At 39.9% G+C, this 20,178-nt stretch overlaps 1 protein-coding gene across 3 annotated transcripts in view; it reads left to right on the forward strand.

The window, feature by feature from the left end:
* The window catches only part of LOC137024672 (neoverrucotoxin subunit beta-like), a 34,583-nt gene that overhangs the window by 2,102 nt on the left and 12,303 nt on the right, over positions 1–20,178 (forward strand). For all 3 annotated transcript variants that reach the window (XM_067392477.1, XM_067392476.1, XM_067392478.1), the window contains 2 exons: positions 9,127–9,219; positions 9,416–11,119. In XM_067392477.1, coding sequence (XP_067248578.1) covers positions 9,129–9,219; positions 9,416–11,119 — 1,795 coding nt within the window. In that variant the 5' untranslated portion in view covers positions 9,127–9,128. The remainder of the gene's footprint in view (positions 1–9,126; positions 9,220–9,415; positions 11,120–20,178) is intronic.

The following is a 20,178-nucleotide window of genomic DNA, read 5'->3' on the forward strand; positions in this document are numbered from 1 at the left end:
AAGTAACTTCAATTCTTTGGTGAATAAAAGTGTATCTCTACATTTTTTGTCTCAACGTACAAATGAAAATCAATCATAAAGACCTTCAAACAGGGTTTAGAATTATTTCTTTTACTTTTATGAATATGAAATTAACCCAATAAAATCATAAGATTCATCATAAAATTAACAGATGGATTTTTTTATTCAAAATATAAGATAACATCTTTGGATGTTAATTCACAATTATAACCAGACTTCTGTAGAATGTGTATAGACAAATCTTCTAAAAATATGTAGAATTCTTTCTGGCTGATTTGAACAAAATGAACATTTTTCATTAATATCCATACATTTTGATAAAGTATAGTTACTAACATAAATATTATGAAGTACTTTCAGATGTATTTCCCGAAGTTTGTTAGATATACAAAACCGAAAGGGAAGCAGCCAAGCTTTTTTCCAAATAATTTCTGGAAAACAACTGTTCCAGAAAAAGTTCCCTCTAGGCTTAATAGATCTCTTTTCATAAAATATATTCCTAATAAATTTATTTGTGCATTTTTTACTGTTAATGTCCACCCCATTTAATGAAGAGCGGGTTCAATTCTACAAGTGTTAAGGGACAGCATATGACTTCTCATTAAGTCAAGTCAAGTCACCTTTATTTATACAGCTCTTTTTACAATGCAGATTGTGTCAAAGCAGCTTTACATTGATAACTGGTACATAATTTTGGCTGCACAGCAGCTCTCAAAGAATATTGTCAATGCAGGCAGATCAAAGCACTGTTGAATATCAAATGTCAACATCAATAAACCTTGGGGAACAGAATAATATTCTCTATATTTAATAGGAAATGTCCATTTTTTCATAAAATTTTCATAAGAAAGTAACTGAGCTGATTGATCAAAAAGGTCAGATACAAAATAAATTCCCTTATCCATCCAATTCTGTAAATACAGAGATTTCCGGTCAACTGTAATATAAGTATTGCTCCACAAGATTGCTTTATGTGGAGAAAAGTAATGCACATAACATAACTTCTAGGCCTTGTGAGCTTGTTGATAGAAATTGGATAATGCCACAGGCAATTTGTTAGTAGAGTAATCACACATTAACAAAAAGCGTAAACCTCCAACCTTTTTAAAAACATTGTATGGTATAAAAAACCATATTGAGTCTGATTTAAGTAGACAGTTTCTGAACCATTTCACTTTGAAAGTATAATTTAAATAATAAAACATCCAAAAGCTCAAAACCACCTTCATTCCTTGGACCCTGAAGAACTTCCTTTCTTAAATGATGATGTTTATTCCTCCAAACAAATTTAGTAAATAAATCGTTAATTTTCTTACAAATTGAGTCTTGAACAAAGAGAGATAATGCCGGATAAACAAATCGAGATACCCCTTCTACTTTGGTTAAAAGGACTCTACCTATAATAGTCAAGTCTCTTTGAAGCCAGTTATCTTTTGTAACACTTATTCCTAAATACTTAATCTTATTTTTTACTGGGATGTTACACAAATTTTTTTGCATAAAATTTTTTTTTTTCATTTTTTTTTCATAAAGGCACATTATTTCACATTTCGTGACATTTAACATTAAACCAGACGCAACAGAAAAGGTGTTTACTAATTGCAAAGCTGCGGGCAACTGTTCTTTATCTTTCAAGAAAAGCACAGTATCATCTGCAAGCTGAGTCAATCTAATCTGTTTGTTGAAGATGGTAATTCCTTGAATAATTGAAGAATTCAAAACTTTTATGGAAAGAAACTCTACTACAATAAGAAATAAAAAGGGTATATAGGACAACCTTGACGCACTCCTCTACAAATGGGGAATCTTTTAGAAGTGTTTGGATATAAATTAATAGAGCTATTAATACCACTATGAAACATTTCAATTATAGAGACAAATCTTTCCCCAAAACCAAATGATTTTAGAGCCCTATACATAAACTGATGCTCAATACTGTCAAAAGCTTTGTGGAAATCGAGGAAAACAATTAAAGCCTCCGATTCCACCAAATTTGAATAGTCTAATAAATCCAAAATCAGTCTAATGTTCCAACTTATGTGTCGGCCAGCCATAAACCCGGTTTGACACTCATTTATAATTTCGTTTAGACCTTCTTTCAAACGAGCTGCATAAATATGAGATAACAATTTATAATCTACATTTAATAAAGTTATAGGACCCACTTCCATTTCTTGACATGTGAAAATTGTTTACTCCCAAAAATATGTTGAGCTTCTTTGCGAACCTGGGTAATAAAGCCCTCATTACTATGCAACTTGTTATTTAATTTCCAGTAGCCTCGCATACTATTATTTTTAATATCACAACCAGAGAGTACCAAAACAATCATTTTATGATCCGAAAGAGGGGCATGGCAGTAAGTAACTTCAGTAAAACATTGGACACATCCTGGGTCGATTAACCATAAATCAATCCTGGACTGCAAGGATCTAGAGGAGTTACTCCAAGAATAACTCTTTTCATTAAAATTCAAGAATCTCCAGATATCCACTATAGAAAGATTGGTACATAGAAAGGAAGTAAATTTAAATTTGGAAGAAGGTGTCGTATGTGGAAGGAAACGATCCAAGAAATCATCTGGGGCGTCATTAAAATCACCTCCCATTATCAAAAAGGCACCTTGATATTTCCCCATCAATATTGATATAGATTGTGTGACCTCTTTAGACATATTTTTAGCTTGGACTGAAGAATTGAGACCATAAAATTTTCCTAAAACAAATACAGAGTTATCCAGTTTAATAACTGTAAGTAACCATCTACCTTCTTTTGAGGTAACCAAATCAAAGTGCAGGATGATCCTGTGCAGCTTTCCAGACTTTCTCTCTGTAGGTCCGGAGCGCGAACTGGATGATGACCGGCCTAGGACGGTTACCACCCGTCCCAGGATGTCCAATCCTGTGGATTGTGTCAACAGGATGTCATCTACCTCGTCCGGAGTCAGAATATTTAGGATTTCGAGCACTTTGGTTCTGATATTTTTTCCTCTTTCTGTTTCTCTGAGGTTATTTAGCCTCAAATTTCACCTCCTACTGTAGATCTCGGCTTGATCACTCTTGCCTTGAACCATCCGGACGACCTGCTCAATTTGCGACACCTTGTTCTTGTTGGTTTTGACCCTTGCAGATAGCGACTTCATTTCCTCGGCCACAAAATCAGCCGTCTTTGAAAGATTTATTATGGCGACCGAGTTCTGGACGATTTGTTGTTCCATTGCTGAAAAGCGATCCGTGAGGGCATTTACAGCATGAAGTATATCGGCATTAGAGACTTTGGGTTCTTCCTGACAGGGTTTTTTAAAAAGAGGACTGCTTGTTGGAGTATGTGGGGATGAATCAAAGTCTCCAGGTGAAGCCTCGAGAAGCGAAGAAAGTAACTTTCTGTCTTTGTTCTTTGGCATTTTGAAAATTTTGCACGTGGGCTGGCAGTGTGGTTTATCAATATACGTCACAGTCAGCTGTTGAGGTTTTTATTCATAAAGTAATTATTACATACTCCTTTTAAAGATAATTCTCACTTCCCACCTTATATATACAATATAGATTCACCCAGAAAATGTAAACACCTTAGAGCTTGTACCAACACAACCGTTCAGGTCGCCATCTTGCGTGCCCCCCAATGTTTTCCTATTGTTTATATTGATCGCACTCCCTCTAGTTATGTCACTTCCGATTTGGCATTTTTCAGATGCGGAAGTAAAATTTTCTCACAAAAAAAATATTGTTTTTCTATACATTGAATCACTGAAGCTCTGACCTGCAATATGCCCTTTAGGCATCACACGACCTTTAAGTGCTGAATTCCTGAATATCACCTTGATTGAATTTGACACTAATTTCATACAATAGTTCAATAAACAAGTAGTTAATATTAATCACTTAAGTTTTAGGTGCAATATTGCCTGTTCTAAATAGTTCCAAACAAGGCAGAATCAGCGTAACTCGCGGCTACACTCAACAAATCGGTTGAGTGAAGATTCAATGGCCCAATCATAAACAACTGCTTCATTCTTGATTCAGTGCTTTGAACGAATCGTTTGAATAAATGACTCAGTGGCTGACTCATTAAGACGGTCACTTGCCGCCATCTACTGGCAGTTTAATTTCATGTTTAAAAGTATAAATTTCCCACCAACATTTCTTATTTGTATATTCAAAAATATTTAAATAATCTCATAACATTATTGAATGCAGTTGTACTTTTTCAGTGTAAATTATTTAATTTGGTAACAGACCTATAGTGTCTTACTATTTTAATTCATCAAATGTAAGAATTTGAAATAAAAGATTAAACATAAATTTAATTAGATCGGGGGGAAATTGCCCTTTATAAAGGTTAGTTATTATTATTATTATTATTATTAATTAAGGAATTATTATTTTTATAATGTAATGAATATTAATAAAATAAATGGGTAAATAACATAAATATGCAGATTTAAATATGTCACTGCTGATAAAACACTGATGAGAATGTTGCTTGTTTGAGAATAAATTATATTTACAACACACACACAAATCCTATTTTTTTTTTTAGGCAAGCAACTTTTTACTCTGACAAGTAAATGACCAATTTAGTTGTCCAAAGGACAAGCACAAAACAAGGCTTAATGTTGAGCACTGTATTTTGTATTTATATTCTCTGCTTTAATGGTAGCATCACTCTTATATTTGATACTGACACAAAGGAGAAGGCACATGTTACAAACAGAAGGGACGGAGACAACGGAAAACAGGTAGGTGATGTTTATTGAACAGGCAGAAGAGTGAAACAGTGAAGCAGGTAAGTAAATGGCAAATATAAGCTTAGGTGGATGATAACGGGATAATAATACTGTCCTTTTTATTGCAGGAGTGATGATCGTGGCTGGTAGCGAACCGGAGAGAGAGTGGCAGAGAAGAGACGATGCTTGGAAACTCACATGGAGACAGGAACACAGGAGGAGATGGGGAACACACTGGAATGGAGGGGGGTCCTTCCCCATTCCACGTGGGGCAAGTCGATCTGGATGAGAGGCGTGGAAAGTGTTGAGAAGGTGGGGTCTACAATGTCATTCCTGGGTACCCATGAGCGCTCCTCGGCACCGTAGCCTTCCCAGTCCACCAGGTATTCCAGTAGACCACCACGGCGCCGGGAGTCCAATATCTCATTGACCTGATAAGCGGCTCCATCCTCCAGGATTAGAGGAGGGGGGGTTCAGCTGACAGTACGGAGGAATCGGCCAATCTCCTGGATCTTCCTCACCGTCTGCCCGTTCGACTGCGGATGGTACCCAGAAGAGAGGCTTACGGTCACACCTAGGAGAGAGAAGAATGCCTTCCATACTCTGGAAATGAACTGAGGTCCACGATCAGATACAATGTCCTCTGGAATTCCGTAATATCTGAAGATGTGGTTGAACATGAGTTCAGCAGTCTCCATTGCAGTGGGCAGACCTCTTAACGGTATCAGTCAGCAGGACTTCGAAAATCTGGCGATAACCACTAGAATACAGGTACAGGTACAGGTACAGATCCGTGATAAAATATACTCCTAGGTGTGACCATGGTCTGTTGGGAATGGGCAGAGGATGGAGTTTGCCAGAGGGAAGATGGCGAGGGCTCTTTGAGATGCCGCATTCCTGACATCCTTGCATGTACCTTCTCAAATCCCTTGCCATGTTTCCACCAGAAGTGCTCCTTCAGCAGCGAGAGGGTTTCATTGACCCCGGGGTGGCTTGTGATCAGTGATGTGTGGGAAGAATGGATGAGTGGAGTGCGCCGAGTCTTGTGGATGTATTGCAAACCTGGAGGGCAGCCCGGTGGAGTGTTGGTGGAGGCCTTGGAGGAGGGAATGGAGGATTCCGACCATCTGATGGGACTCACAATTATATTCTCAGGCAGGATTGATTTGGGTTCTTCGTTGCTTTCTTCTGGAGTGTACAGACGGGATAAGGCGTCTACCTTAACATTCTTGGGGCCTGGACGATAGGAGATACTGAAGTGGAAACATGTTTGCCGTGGGTTCAGTCTTTTGGCATCTCTTAGGTACTCTAAGTTTTTATGATTGGTGAGTACTAAGAAGGGGTGCTTGGCACCTCCAGCCAATACCTCCACTCTTCAAGGGCCAGCTTGATGGCCAGAAGCTCCCTGTTGCTGATGTCGTAATTCCTCTCCGCCGGGCTGAGTTTGAGGGAGAAGAAGGCACATGGATGGAGTTTGGCTGGATTCCCCTGCTGCCTCGTCCACTTCAACAATGAAGGGTTTCTCTGGGTTGGGATGAACGAGGAGCGGTGCGCTGGTGAAGGCTTTCTTTAAGGTGTTAAAGGCATCGGTGGCAGCTGGTGACCAGGACAGAGACTTGGGCTTGTTGAGGAGGAGGTTGGTAAGTGGATTTGCGATGGAGCTGTAGTTCTGGATAAATCTTCAGTAAAAGTTAGCAAATCCTAAGAATCTCTGGAGTTCTTTAATTGGTGGATGGAGTAGGCCAGTTCTTTAATGGCTTCAACCTTCCCCTTGTCCATTTGGATGCCACTGCTGCTGATATTGTAGCCAAGGAACTGCACTGAGGGTTGATGGAATGAGAATTTTTCAGATTTGAGGAATAGATGGAACTCCCTCAAGCATTTCAGGACCTCTGTAACGTGGTGGCGATGTTCGGCCATGCTCCGGGAGTATATCAGTATGTCATCAATGTAGACTAGGACAAACTTGTGAAGGAACTCCTGGAGCACCTCGTGGATGAAGTCCTGAAATACGGAGGGGGCGCTGACCAGGCCATACGGCATCACACAGTACTCATAGTGTCCAGTAGGGGTCACAAAAGCTGTCTTCCACTCGTCCCCTTCATGTATTCAGATGAGGTTGTAGGCGCTGCGGAGGTCCAACTTGGTAAATACAGTGGCACCGTGGAGATGTTCTAGAGCCGCTGGGACAAGGGGAAGTGGATAGCGTGACTTCACTGTTATCTTGTTGAGAGCCTGGTAATCTATACAAGGCCACAAGCCTCCGTCCTTTTTAACCACGAAGAAGAAACTCGAAGCAGCAGGGGAAGTAGACGGGCGGATTTAACCTTGCTGTAAAGCCTCTTTAATATACTCCTCCATCCACCGAACGTTTCTCCACTGGACTTTAGATGGACATAGTGCAGACGTAGAGCATCTCTGGACGAGGAGAGGAATGCTGTGGTAGTATAGGAAAACAGTTTGGGAAACAATTGTCGCCCCTCTTCAGGATTTCGCCGGTTCTCCAAGAGATGACTGGATTATGCTGCTCCAACCATGGGCACCCTAAAATCACATCAACGGTGGAGTCCTCCAGAACCAGCAGATGTTGATGTTCAACGTGCAGAATGCCGACTTGGAGTTTAACTGGCCCTGCACACAAATGTACCCGTTTACGGCTGAGAGGTTTTCCAGTTATTGAGTGGATCTGGTAGATGGACGGCGAAGTTGTGGTCTTGAGCTTGAGCTGGCGGCAGAGGGCACCAGAGATGAAGTTACCGGCTGACCCGGAGTCAAGTAGAGCATAGACTAGAATGGAAACATTGGCAGCAATAAGAAATACAATGGTAGCGAGAGGCTTCATCTTATTAATGGGAGGAAGGATGGCACTCACCATGGGATGAGGAGGTAGAGTGGGGCATGCTGAGATGACATGCCCGGGAGCATCATAGTACAAACACAATCCCCGAGTCAGCCGCCTCTGCCACTTAGTTTTGAACTTTCGACTGTTGATGAAATATTATGTCTTATCTGACAATCTAAGACCTGTCCGTTAGATCCACTCCCTACTCACTTGGTTAAAGCCTACTTATCTTCTTTATCTGGTATAGTAACCGATATTATACATTCTCCTCTCACCTCTGGTGTTGTCTTTGTCTTTTAAATAACTCCAAGAAACCGGGTACTGATCCTAATAATTTTTCTAACTTTTGCCCAATTTCCAATCTATCTTTTCTCTCAAAAATTTTGAAATGCTTGTTGGATCTCAGGTTCATGCTCACCTCTTAAAAAATTCCAGTCTGGTTTTTACCCATTGTATTGTACAGAGACTGCCATTGTAAAAGTTGGTAAAACAATCTGTCCAGCTTAAAAACTTGAGGTCATACTCTTCATCTGTTACCACTGGTGTTCCTCAAGGCTGTGTTCCGGGCCCTCTTTTATTTATCATTTACTTATTACCCCTTGGTTATATTTTCAGGAAGTATGGCATTAGTTTTCATTGCTATCATCATCCAAGCCAAATTCTACTCTTCTCTCTTTCTCTCTCTCAGATCGTTTAGAAGAAATTAAATCCTGGTTTTTGCACAATTTTCTTAAGTTGAATACTGATAAAACAGAGGTTCTTCTTGTCAGCACTAAATCCACTTTGTCAAATCCAATAGCTTTTTACTTTCCACTGATAATTCTATAATCTCTCCATCTTCTCAGGTTAAGAGTCTGGGTGTCGTCCTTGATAATACTTTGTCTTTTGAACCGCATGTGAACAATATTACTCGGTCTGCATATTTACCAAAAAGGTGTAGCCCAGGTGCCTCTGGTTATCCTAATGCACCCCTGCCCACGCCATCAGGTACACCCTTACCATGGGCTTTCTCAAAGAAACTCCAGGGCCCAATCCCATTTATACCACTTACCCCTTCCCCTTTCCCCTATGTTCACATGAAGGGGTAGGGTTGTCTTTTGGCTGGAGTGGTAGGGGTATCCCATTTCTTAGGGGAATATTTTTACCCCTACACCTTGCCACTCTGTTGGTCACCCCCTTGAACCCCAAAGTAAAGGGCAGTTTGGTCAGGAGATCAAAGTTGCGCTTATTCCTATACTGGGTAACAGGCCCATCACTCATGAAGTGGATGGTTGTAAGAGTGGGCTTCTTCTCCTTCAACTTCTTTAAATTTGGCTCAATGCATGCCCACACAGCTCTTTCATCATGATGTAGGCTGTCTGAGATTGTGGCTTATGATTGGCTCCGATCTGAATTGGATTACATTTTAAGATTTTTTAAAACAACGTGAGAACTTAATGAAATCAGTAACAAGCAAAAATAATTTTAGAATGATTAGTAGTCATTATTAAACTTCAAATGTATAAATATCCCCATTGTTCATTGTTATTTACTGCAGTCATGGAATCAGAGACGATTGAAGTGGCAGCTCTGGGAAGACCTCTGTATCCTGGTATGCTGTATGACTGCCGGAAGGATACCTTCATTCCAGGTGCTGTAAAATGCTTTTTATTCCCTTTTTCATCCAAATGTGAATCAACAAAACCATACATGTGTGGTCATTTTGAGACATAAGATGAAGCACACAAATATTAAATAATTAGTCTTATAGATACAACATCAGCATGTTTACTTCAACAGTACATTACGTCCTCATACTTAACTGTTGAAGCCATTTCTCATTTCAGGTGTTACTCTGTGGGATAAGAAGTCACTCAGTGAAGATTTGGACAGTCGTCAAAAGCCCATGACAGATTTGAAGTTCAGTAGCTCCGACTCTCTCTCTGATAAGTCCAGTGTCCTGGATGTAAGCGCTTCCCTGAAGGCCAGCTTCTTGGGAGGACTGGTAGAGGTGGGAGGATCTGCCAAGTTTCTGAGTGACACCAAAGCCTCAAACCAACAGTCCAGAGTTACAATGTATTACAAAGAAACCACCAGATTCGAACAGCTCACCATGTCCCAGCTGGGCCAGATCACCTACCCTCAGGTGTTTGAGCAGAAAACTGCGACTCATGTGGTCACAGCTGTACTGTATGGAGCTCAGGCCGTCATGGTGTTTGATCGGACATTTTCAGATGAGGAAAACAAGCAGGAGATTGAGGGAGAACTGAATGTCATGGTCAAGAAGATTCCTCTATTTTCCATTGAGGGAAAAGGAGCTGTAGAAATGACAGATGGGGATAAGAAAGTGACTGAGAGCATCTCCTGCACATTTTATGGTGACGTCCGCCTTGAGCAGAGCCCCACCACTTACAAAGAGGCTCTAGAGGTGTACAAGACACTCCCCAAAACAATGAAGGAGAATTCAGATAATGCAGTTCCAATAAAAGTCTGGCTCTATCCTCTTTCTCTTCTGGATACAAAAGCAGCTCAGTTGGTGAGAGGAATCACCACACGTCTGGTTTCCAACACTGAAGGTATAATAGAGGGGCTGTTGGAGGCAGAGAGGACATGCAACGACCTCTCCAAAAATACAGTGGTAAATGATTTCAGAGACGTCAAAGAGAGGCTTTGTTTATTTCAGGGCTCTCTTGACATTTACAAAACAGTGTTCATGAAAGCAGTGGCCAGAGTCTTGCCTGCTATACGAGGAGGAGAGATGGAAGAGAAGTCACTGGAAGACATCCTAAATATCCACTACAGCTCCCCTTTCAATGCTGACATGCTTAACCAGTGGTTAGATGATGCCAAGTTTGAACTTGATCTCTTGAGTTCTCAAACCAAGAAGCTGGAGGGAATCAAAACTGAAGACTCAAACCGTCTCAAGATCCTCCTCTCTGATCCTGATATTGATGTTGTGGTGTGCTTGACCTTCACATCTCTGAAGTATGAAGACCAGTATCTTTCAACTCTGAAGAAGTTTCTGGAATCAGAAGAGTTCAAGAAGCTAGAAGTGGTAGTGAAAACGTGCTCTAGCAAGTTAATATCAGAAGAGTGGTTCAACAAGCCTGATGTCTTCTTAAAGATAAGAGAGAACTTGCTTCTTTTCAAAAGTTTTTCTGAGGCTAACAAAGACGAAAAGAGATACAGATTCATTATTTCTGCCATCTCCGATCCATCCAGTCCAGGCTCCTCCATCTATCTGTATGAAAAAGGGAAGCTGACAGACACACAGTTCCAGCCCGTGTCGAAGCCTCCCCCACCAGAAGTGAAGGAAGTGAAGGAGGTGAAGGAGCACAGTGTGTCCCTGAAACTGCAGAAGTCCCCGACTGGAGAAACTGTGCAGTACAGAGTGGAGTACAAGCAGGTGAAAGAGGAAGAGTGGCTTGCCAAAAACACACCTGATAAAGACTTTACTCTGACTGGATTGGAGTTTGGACAGTATCTGATCCGCTACAGGATTGTGGGTAAAGTGGGAGTGAGTGAAGCCAGTGACACTATCAGCCCCATAGGTAAGTGTCATATTATGAATTAATCTTTATCTATTTTTAAAAAAATTCACACAGTCAGTGTTTGTCTTTACAATCATATTTCCTAACAGGTGTGGCTATTAATAAATGTGTAACATGTTGAAAAGTGTTTCCCATTTTACTGTATATGTGAAGATATTATTCCAATAGGACATTTAAACATATAGCTAACAGCTACTAATATAGCTAGTAATAAACAATAAACAGCTCATAATTAAAACAAAACACACATAAACAACAAATAATCAACTTAAAACACAAAACAGTTGACTCTTAAGTCCACTGTATCATGACATTTCTGTAGAAAGATCTCAGTCATCCCTGAAAACATGATGATTGTTATTAATATAAATAATATATTTACTTTAAGTAAAGGCAAAAAATCGTGTAATTTATATTCTTTAATAATAATCATTATTAATTATTAATAATAAAATAAAGTTCAAGTTTTTGATTAAATCTGTTGATTAAATACTGTAGCCTATATCTGACATGTCCAGTCTACTTTAACACTCTGAGGTCTGAAAACGCGCCGGCGCGTTTTGCAGGTTTTTTTCACATTGCAGCAAAACAGACTTAAAATACTCCGTCATTTTTTGTCATAGAGACATAAGTAATATATCAATTGAAACTATAGAATATCTTCTTTTATTTGTATACACTCAGAGTAAAAACACAATGTTGTGCTTTTTGTAAAATAAAGAAAACTAACATGATGCGTGATTTCTCCTCTCCCTCTGAACGAAGTCCAATCTGATAGTTCTCAGAAAATGAACTGTAACTTAGTGAATACTAATCACAGAAAAATTAAACTTATGTCTAAAAAAACGGTAAGATGTCAGGTTTTAAATCATGTAAGTCAAATCGAAAACAAACATTCTGTGTTTATGTAAATCTGTATGAAAAGAGAGCCATGTCAGAAGTCCGTGATTCAGCTCATTATCCGCTAATGCGGCCACGCCCACAGAGCCAGCGCTATTCAGACGCAAATTCAGAGGCAATACATGCATTCATCATCTCAATCGTGTATTTATTGTCTTGAAAAGTGTTTATCTGGATGTAAAAGTCATGGTTAGGGAGCTCTAGAAGACATGCAGTTAGTTCCTGTTTTCTTTTCTTCTATAGATGAATTTTAGATGAGTTTTTGTTTCTTTAGCGCCCTCCGGCTGCAGTATGAATTGGAAACTCCATTCATGGAATAGCCTCTTCTTCTTTTAGATGAATTTGTGGACTAAAAATGCACAGAGAGCGCCCTCCGACTTCAAGGATGAATTGAAAACACCAGCGCTCATAGTAATGACAGTAAATATTAAATAAATATTAAATAAATATAACTCCTCTGTATAGAAAATTGCCATAAGCATATGAGAATCCAATATTTCTCCAAATGTGCATGCTTTTAAACTAAAAGCCTATATTCAGACTCTTTGCATCACAGAAATACATTATATTTTAAAGTATAATATAAAACCATTACTTTATATTGTAATAATATTTTTCTGTATGTTTCATATAGCATGATGAGCTTGAGACATCACAGAAGGTTTTTTTCACAGCCTACCTGACTGAAATGCCTCATTAATATGCAAGTCATTTCAGCTCATTACTATCCAATTCTTTTGTCTTCTCAGGTGAGAATGGCCCATTATTCAGTGGTGATTCACGCCTCCACGCATACTGTGTTTCTTGACAAAAAGTGTCTTACAAAAACTAAATCAATATATTGTTTTATATGAAGGATTAGGCAGCATAATTTTTACATAATTTTGAAGCAAAAACTCTAGTTTACAACCTCCAATACCCTAAAGTATTGTAAACACAGATTTACTATACTTTTTTTGGCCTTATTTCAGTGACTTAAGTTTTTTGTTTTTTCAGTAACCACGCATAAGCATTATTCCTTCAAAAACACAAACATGTACATACATGTTCCTCACATATTATTGTAGCGTAGTTTGTGCTGAATACAGTGTAATGACACTTTTGTCATTTATATGTTTATGAACAACTGAAAAAAGCACAAATGTCAGGGCATGTCAAAACTTCTCCAGGCCCCAAATCAGCCTCAGACTCCAGAGGGTTAAGTTGACACTATTTGTAACAACTATGCATTTGTGAACATGAAGGAAACACTGATCTGTATAAATTACTCCATATAGATCAGTAGAAGGAAATAATATTAGCTATCACATAATGCAGTAAAATGGGAAACATTACTCAATTTATTAATATATTTTGAAAATGAAAAAGTGAAAAGTAGCCCGTTTGTTCTCACTACTTCAATTCAATTCACATTTATTTGTATAGTGATTTTCATGATACATATATCGTTTCAAAGCAGCTTTATAGGAAATGCATGTCAACATTAGAATTAGGGTTTAAGGTGTTCTGTCGGGTTGAAGTCAGGACTCTGTGCAGGCCAGTCAAGTTCCTCCACACCAAACTCACTCATCCATGTCTTTATGGACCTTGCTTTGTGCACTGATGTGCAGTCATATTGGAACAGGAAGGGGCCATCCTGTTCTGTTCCCAAAAAGTTGGGAGCATGAAATTGTGCAAAATGTCTTGTTATGCTGAAGCATTAAGAGTTCCTTTCATTGGAACTAAGGGTTCAAGCCCAACCCCTGAAAAACAACCCCACACCATAATCCCCCTCCACCAAACTTTACACTTGGCACAATGCAGTCAGGCAAGTAGGGGAGAGTGGGGTGATTTGTGCCAGGGGGGAAGTAGTTCCACCCATTGTTTCTGGAAAACCATAGAAGAAATTGGTCATGTTACCACATAATTTTGAAAAGCCATCCATTTTACTCATCCTCCAAAGAAGAGAGACACATGGCATGAGAGGAAAGCACATTTTAGCTAAAAAATGTTTTTTCCCTTTTAAAGTAAAATTTCTATGATCAAGGTTTTTTGATTGTAGTGTCTGAACAATTATAGACAAGTTTGTAAACATTTCACACATGTTTTATTGCTTTAGCAGGCTACACAATGAGTCTATACAGTTAGCATGATGTTAGCTCTTAACTGCTGGATCATGCTAGTTTTTCAAACTTGTGGGTCCGGGGTGATTTGTCAAGTCAAGTCAAGTCAAATTTATTTATATAGCGCTTTTTACAATTTGTGATTGTTTCAAAGCAGCTTTACATATTAGGAGCACAGAAAAAAGAGAAATGGTTAAAAATAAGCTGTACAAGCAAGCGTGGTAATATGTAACATATACAAGATGGTGCTAGATTAAGCCAATGTCGGCTGACTCCCAGGGGTGGAAAAAAAACCCCTAGGAGAAAAACCCAGCGTGCTAACACTGGGAAAAAAGTCCTAGGAGGGAAAAAACCCCTTGGAAGATATATATAATATATGTAAATGGATATGGAGATCAAAATCTGAATTATACATTTTTATTATAGAGATTAAAAATAGATTATATATAAATATATGTAAGCGGATACGGAGATTTAAAAATCTGAATTATAGATGCAGCCAGAACAGGATCTGTAGGCCTATTGTCTCCTGGGCTACGTTGTAGTCAGGTCCAGACACAGGTTCTCCATCTGATCTGGATACGGCCTGGATCCAGCACCCGGCAAACCTCAGGATAAGCAGAGAGACAGATATTAGCGTAGATGCCATTCTTATTCTGATGTACAGGTATATCTAGTGTTACAGGAAATGTTCTCGGTTCCGGCCGACCTAATTATTGCAGCGTAACAATCCTTTAACGGATTTGAAAAATGTTAATGTATTGATAATGTGTTATGTGTATGCAAGAGCAAAGAGATGTGTTTTTAGTCTAGATTTAAACTGACAGAGTGTGTCTGCTTCCCGAACAATGCTAGGAAGATTGTTCCAGAGTTTAGGTGCTAAATAGGAAAAGGATCTGCCGCCTTCAGTTGATTTTGATATTCTGGGTATTATCAACTGGCCTGAATTCTGAGATCGCAATAGACGTGAAGGACTATAATGCACCAAGAGCTCGCTTAGATATTGGGGAGCTAAACCATTTAGAGCTTTATAAGTAAGTAGCAAGATTTTAAAATCTATACGATGTTTAATAGGGAGCCAATGTAATGTTGACAGAACTGGGCTAATATGGTCATACTTTCTGGTTCTAGTAAGAACTCCAGCTGCCGCATTTTGGACCAACTGTAGTCTGTTTAAAAGCCGAGCAGAACAACCACCCAGTAGAGCGTTACAGTAATCTAGCCTTGAGGTCATGAACGCATGAACTAACTGTTCCGCATTTGTCATTGAGAGCATATGTCGTAATTTAGATATATTTTTTAGATGGAAGAAGGCGGTTTTACAGATACTAGAAACATGACTTTCAAATGAAAGATTGGTATCAAAGAGCACACCCAGGTTCCTAACTGAGGACGAAGATTTAATGGAGCACCCGTCAAGTGTTAAAGAGTATTCAAGGTTTTTTCGTGAGGAAGTTTTTGATTAGGATATCAGTTTTTTCTGAATTTAATAATAAGAAATTTCTTGTCATCCAGTTTTTAATGTCAGCTATGCATTCTGTTAGTTTTGTGAATTTGTAGGTTTCGGCAGGGCGCGAGGAAATATAGAGCTGAGTATCGTCAGCGTAGCAATGAAAACTAACACCATGCTTCCTAATTATCTCTCCTAAGGGTAGCATGTACAGAGTGAAAAGCAACGGTCCTAGTACTGAGCCTTGTGGTACTCCATATTGAACTTGTGATCGATACGACATCTCTTCATTAACTACTACAGACTGATAACGGTCAGATAAGTAAGATTTGAACCATGCCAAAGCAATTCCACTAATGCCAATATAGTTTTCAAGTCTTTTTAAAAGAATGTTGTGATCGATAGTGTCAAAAGCAGCACTGAGATCTAATAACACTAATAGAGAAATACAGCCACGATCGGATGATAGGAGTAGATCGTTTGTAACTCTAACGAGAGCAGTCTCAGTACTATGGTATGGTCTAAATCCTGACTGGAAATCCTCACAGATTCCATTTCTTTCTAAAAAGGAGCACAGTTGTGTTGAAACTGCCTTTTCTAGTATCTTTGACAGAAAAGGTAGATTCGAGATTGGCCTGTAATTTACTAAATCTCTCGGATCTAGTTGAGGTTTTTTAATAAGAGGTTTAATAATAGCCTGCTTAAAAGTTTTTGGCACGTATCCTAGTGTTAACGATGAATTAATTATATCAAGAAGTGGACCTATGACCTCTGGAAGCATTTCTTTCAGTAGTTTAGTCGGCATTGGGTCTAACATACATGTTGTTGATTTTGATGATTTAATAAGTTTAGATAATTCTTCCTCTCCTATAGCGGCGAATGATTCTAGTTTTACCTCAGGGACACTACAGTGCACTGTCTGAAGCGAAACTGTAGACGGTTGCATGTTTATAATTTTCTCTCTAATATTGTCAATCTTGCAAGTAAAGAAGTTCATAAAGTCATTACTGCTGTGCTCTTTGGAAACGTCAGCAGTTGAATCTCTGTTTCTAGTTAATTTAGCCACTGTGTCAAATAAGTACCTAGGATTATGTTTGTTTTCTATTAAGAGATTTGAAAAATAAGTAGATCTAGCATTTCTTATAGCCGTTCTGTACTCAATCATTTTTTCTTTCCACGAAAGGCGAAAAACTTCTAGTTTTGTTTTCTTCCAACTACATTCAGCTTTTCTCACAGCTCGTTTTAGAGCCCGAGTGTGCTCATCATACCACGGCGTTGGATTAGTTTCCTTAATCTTCTTTAGACGTAAAGGAGCGACTGCATCTAATGTGCTGGAAAAGAGAGAGCCAATAGTTTCTGTTGCAGCATCGAGTTCTTCTAAGTTGTCAGGTATACTAAGGCGATGAAACTGCTCGGGGAGATTATTTATAAAGCAATCTTTAGTGGTAGAAGTGATGGTTCTACCATATTTATGGCTGGGTGGTGGTTTTGTAGCCTTGGCTAACTGTATTATACACGAGACTAAATAATGATCTGATATATCATCGCTCTGCTGTAGAATTTCAACAGCATCAATATCAATTCCATGCGACAGTATTAGATCTAGGGTATGATTACGACAATGAGTGGGTCCTGACACGTGTTGTCTAACTCCAATAGAGTTTAAAATGTCTGCAAATGCCAATCCAAATGCGTCTTTATTAGTATCTACATGGATATTAAAATCACCAACAACAAGGACTTTATCCGCAGCCAGTACTAACTCTGATAGAAAATCAGCAAATTCTTTGATAAAGTCAGTATGGTGCCCTGGTGGCCTGTATACAGTAGCCAGCACAAATGTCAACTTACATAATGTTACATAAAGCACCATCACTTCAAAGGAATTATATTTTAAATTCTTTTGAATGATTTTGAATATATTACTATAAATTACAGCAACACCTCCCCCTTTGCCTTTCTGTCGAGGATTGTGTCGATAATCATAACCTTGAGGACTAGACTCATTTAAAATAATGTAATCGTCTGGTTTTAGCCAGGTTTCTGTCAAACACAGCAAGTCTAGTTTATTTTCTGTGATAATTTAATTTACAATAAGTGCTTTTGAAGAAATAGATCTAATATTCAGTAACCCAAGCTTTATCATTTGTTTATCTAATTTATCTGTGATTTTCATTTTTTGAACATCAATTAAATTTTTACCCTTAAAAGGTTTCGGAAGTTTTTTGTATTTACTAGTTCGAGGTACAGACACAGTCTCTATGTGATAATATCTAGGTGAAAGAGTTTCTATGTGCTGTGAATTATCTGAGTTCTGTGACGTGAGGCGGCTAGCAGACGGTCGGTTTAGCCAGTTTGTCTGCGTCCTGATCTGGGCCCTGGTTTGTCATGGTTTAGCTCTAAGACTATTTGCCAAATTTCTAGATAGAAGAGCAGCACCATCCCGGGAGGGATGAATACCATCTCTTTTCAACAGATCAGGTCTGCCCCAAAAGCTTTTCCAATTGTCTATGAAACCTATGAAACCAATTGTGCCACAGGGCCTGGGTTAAGTTCACCCCCACGTATGATTATTTTCAACATATTATTAATTTGTAATTGTACATTGTACTCTTACATTTTAGCAGTTAAACTATGTGACATTCTTGATTTTAGACCAAAACCCATCATGCCACGTACTTATAAAACACACTTTCTGAAGATGAAAAGCATGAAATGGTCCAATGTTGTGCAAAAGGCATGAAAACAACTAATATTGTGTGAAACTGAATTGTGAGTGATTTAGAGCACAGCAGAACTTGGTTAGATAAAGGCTTATTAATGAAAGTTCCTGTCAAAAAAAATTAATTGTATTAAAAGGGCAGCTATAAAAAAAGCCAGTGTTCGGCAGCAAACAGGTATTTTCATCTTCAGAAAGTTCTTTCTTCCTCCCCATTGTCACAGACACGTCAGGTTCCAACATCCACCAATCACAGCGCACACCATCTCCTGAGTACTGATCACCGCCACCTGCACCTCATTACCGCACTCATCAGCAGCACCATAAAGAACACACACACACAGCACTCCACGTCCGGTCTCATTCGCATCTACTCCTGTTTATGCTTACCTCAAGGACTCCCCGCTACATACTCACCTGTCTCCAGCGTGCCTCCTTCCCTTGTGTACCTCGTCTACTGTGTGTGAGTGCTCCAGTCAGCTCCAGCTACCTCCAGCGATCTCCAAGCTCCAGCGTGTTCACAGATCTCCGCATCTGAAAGTAAAAGGACAGTAACTATCTCCATATCTATCATCTAAACATCCATTGATTCATCTCTACTTACCTGTTTCATGTTCCTTGCTCTACTGGTGTCAATAAACTACACGTTACCTGTTTACATCTGTGTCTGCCTCCTGTGTACCGTAACAGAAGACCGGACCAACACCGCAGACCCAGTATGAGCCAACCGGATCCATTTCAGGCCCTGGTGGATGCGCTTCAGCGAACCCTCATCACCAATCCACCGCCACCATCTTCAGTCACTTCTCCCTCACCTGCACCAGCGAGCACTGCAGCCAGCACCACAGGATCTCCTTCGCTGTCGCCGTACGCCAGTCCCATGGCCAAACCGGCGCCCTACTCAGGATCGGCGGAGGATTGCAGAACTGGTGCGAACTGGTCCTGGAGATGCAGCCGCACCTGTACCCGAACGATACTTCCAAGATCGCCTTTCTCATCTCTCAGTTAAACGGCAAAGCATTGAAGTGGGCCGATTCCATCTGGTCACAACGTGGTGCAGTGACGCAGTCTTATCCTGCGTTTGTTTCCCACTTCTGGGAGGTGTTCGGGAAACCGATCACAGATTCGTCAGCTGGTGAGAAACTCTATAATTTGAAACAAGGATCAATGTCCATTTACGACTATGCTTTGCAATTCAGGATGCTTGCTGCAGTTAGCGGATGGAACGAACAAGCTCTAATTACCACCTTTCGTCAAGGATTGGAACCTCGGGTACGGCTGCATCTCGCTGCATATGAGGATTCCATCGGCCTCGAGAAGTTCATCCAGCTATCAATCCACTGCGCCACTCGTATGCAGGCGTGTCTCCAAGAGCACCAGGACCAGTCACTCTCCAACACGCTCCTCTGCCGGTCCGAACCCGTCAGCTCCCCAGAACCAGCCAACGAGCCTATGGATATTGAAAGCTCACGTTTATCTCCGGCTGAGCGCCATCGTCGGCTGACCCTGATCCTATGTTTATATTGTGGCGCTCCTGGGCATGCGATTGCGGCGTGCCCCACACGACCTCCTCGACCCATGGGGAGTGCCATCATCCCCTCTATTCAGAAAATGAAACCACTCACCACCATCGTGAATCTTACTGCCACTAATGTTTCCCTTACAGTGGTCGCGCTCCGGCAACTTAGTCTCCGGCGCCCTCTGCCGCCAGTTACGTCTCAAGACCACTCCGTCTCCGACGATCTACCAGATCAACTCAATAACAGGCAAGCCTCTTAGCTGTAAGCACATCCGTACCGTCGCAGGACCTCTCAAGCTTCAAGTTGGCTTATTACATCAAGAGGAATTACATCTGCTGGTTGTGGAGGATTCCACCGCTGACGTGGTT

This window comes from Chanodichthys erythropterus, chromosome 8 (genome assembly GCF_024489055.1).
Source record: "Chanodichthys erythropterus isolate Z2021 chromosome 8, ASM2448905v1, whole genome shotgun sequence".
Taxonomy (NCBI): domain Eukaryota; kingdom Metazoa; phylum Chordata; class Actinopteri; order Cypriniformes; family Xenocyprididae; genus Chanodichthys; species Chanodichthys erythropterus.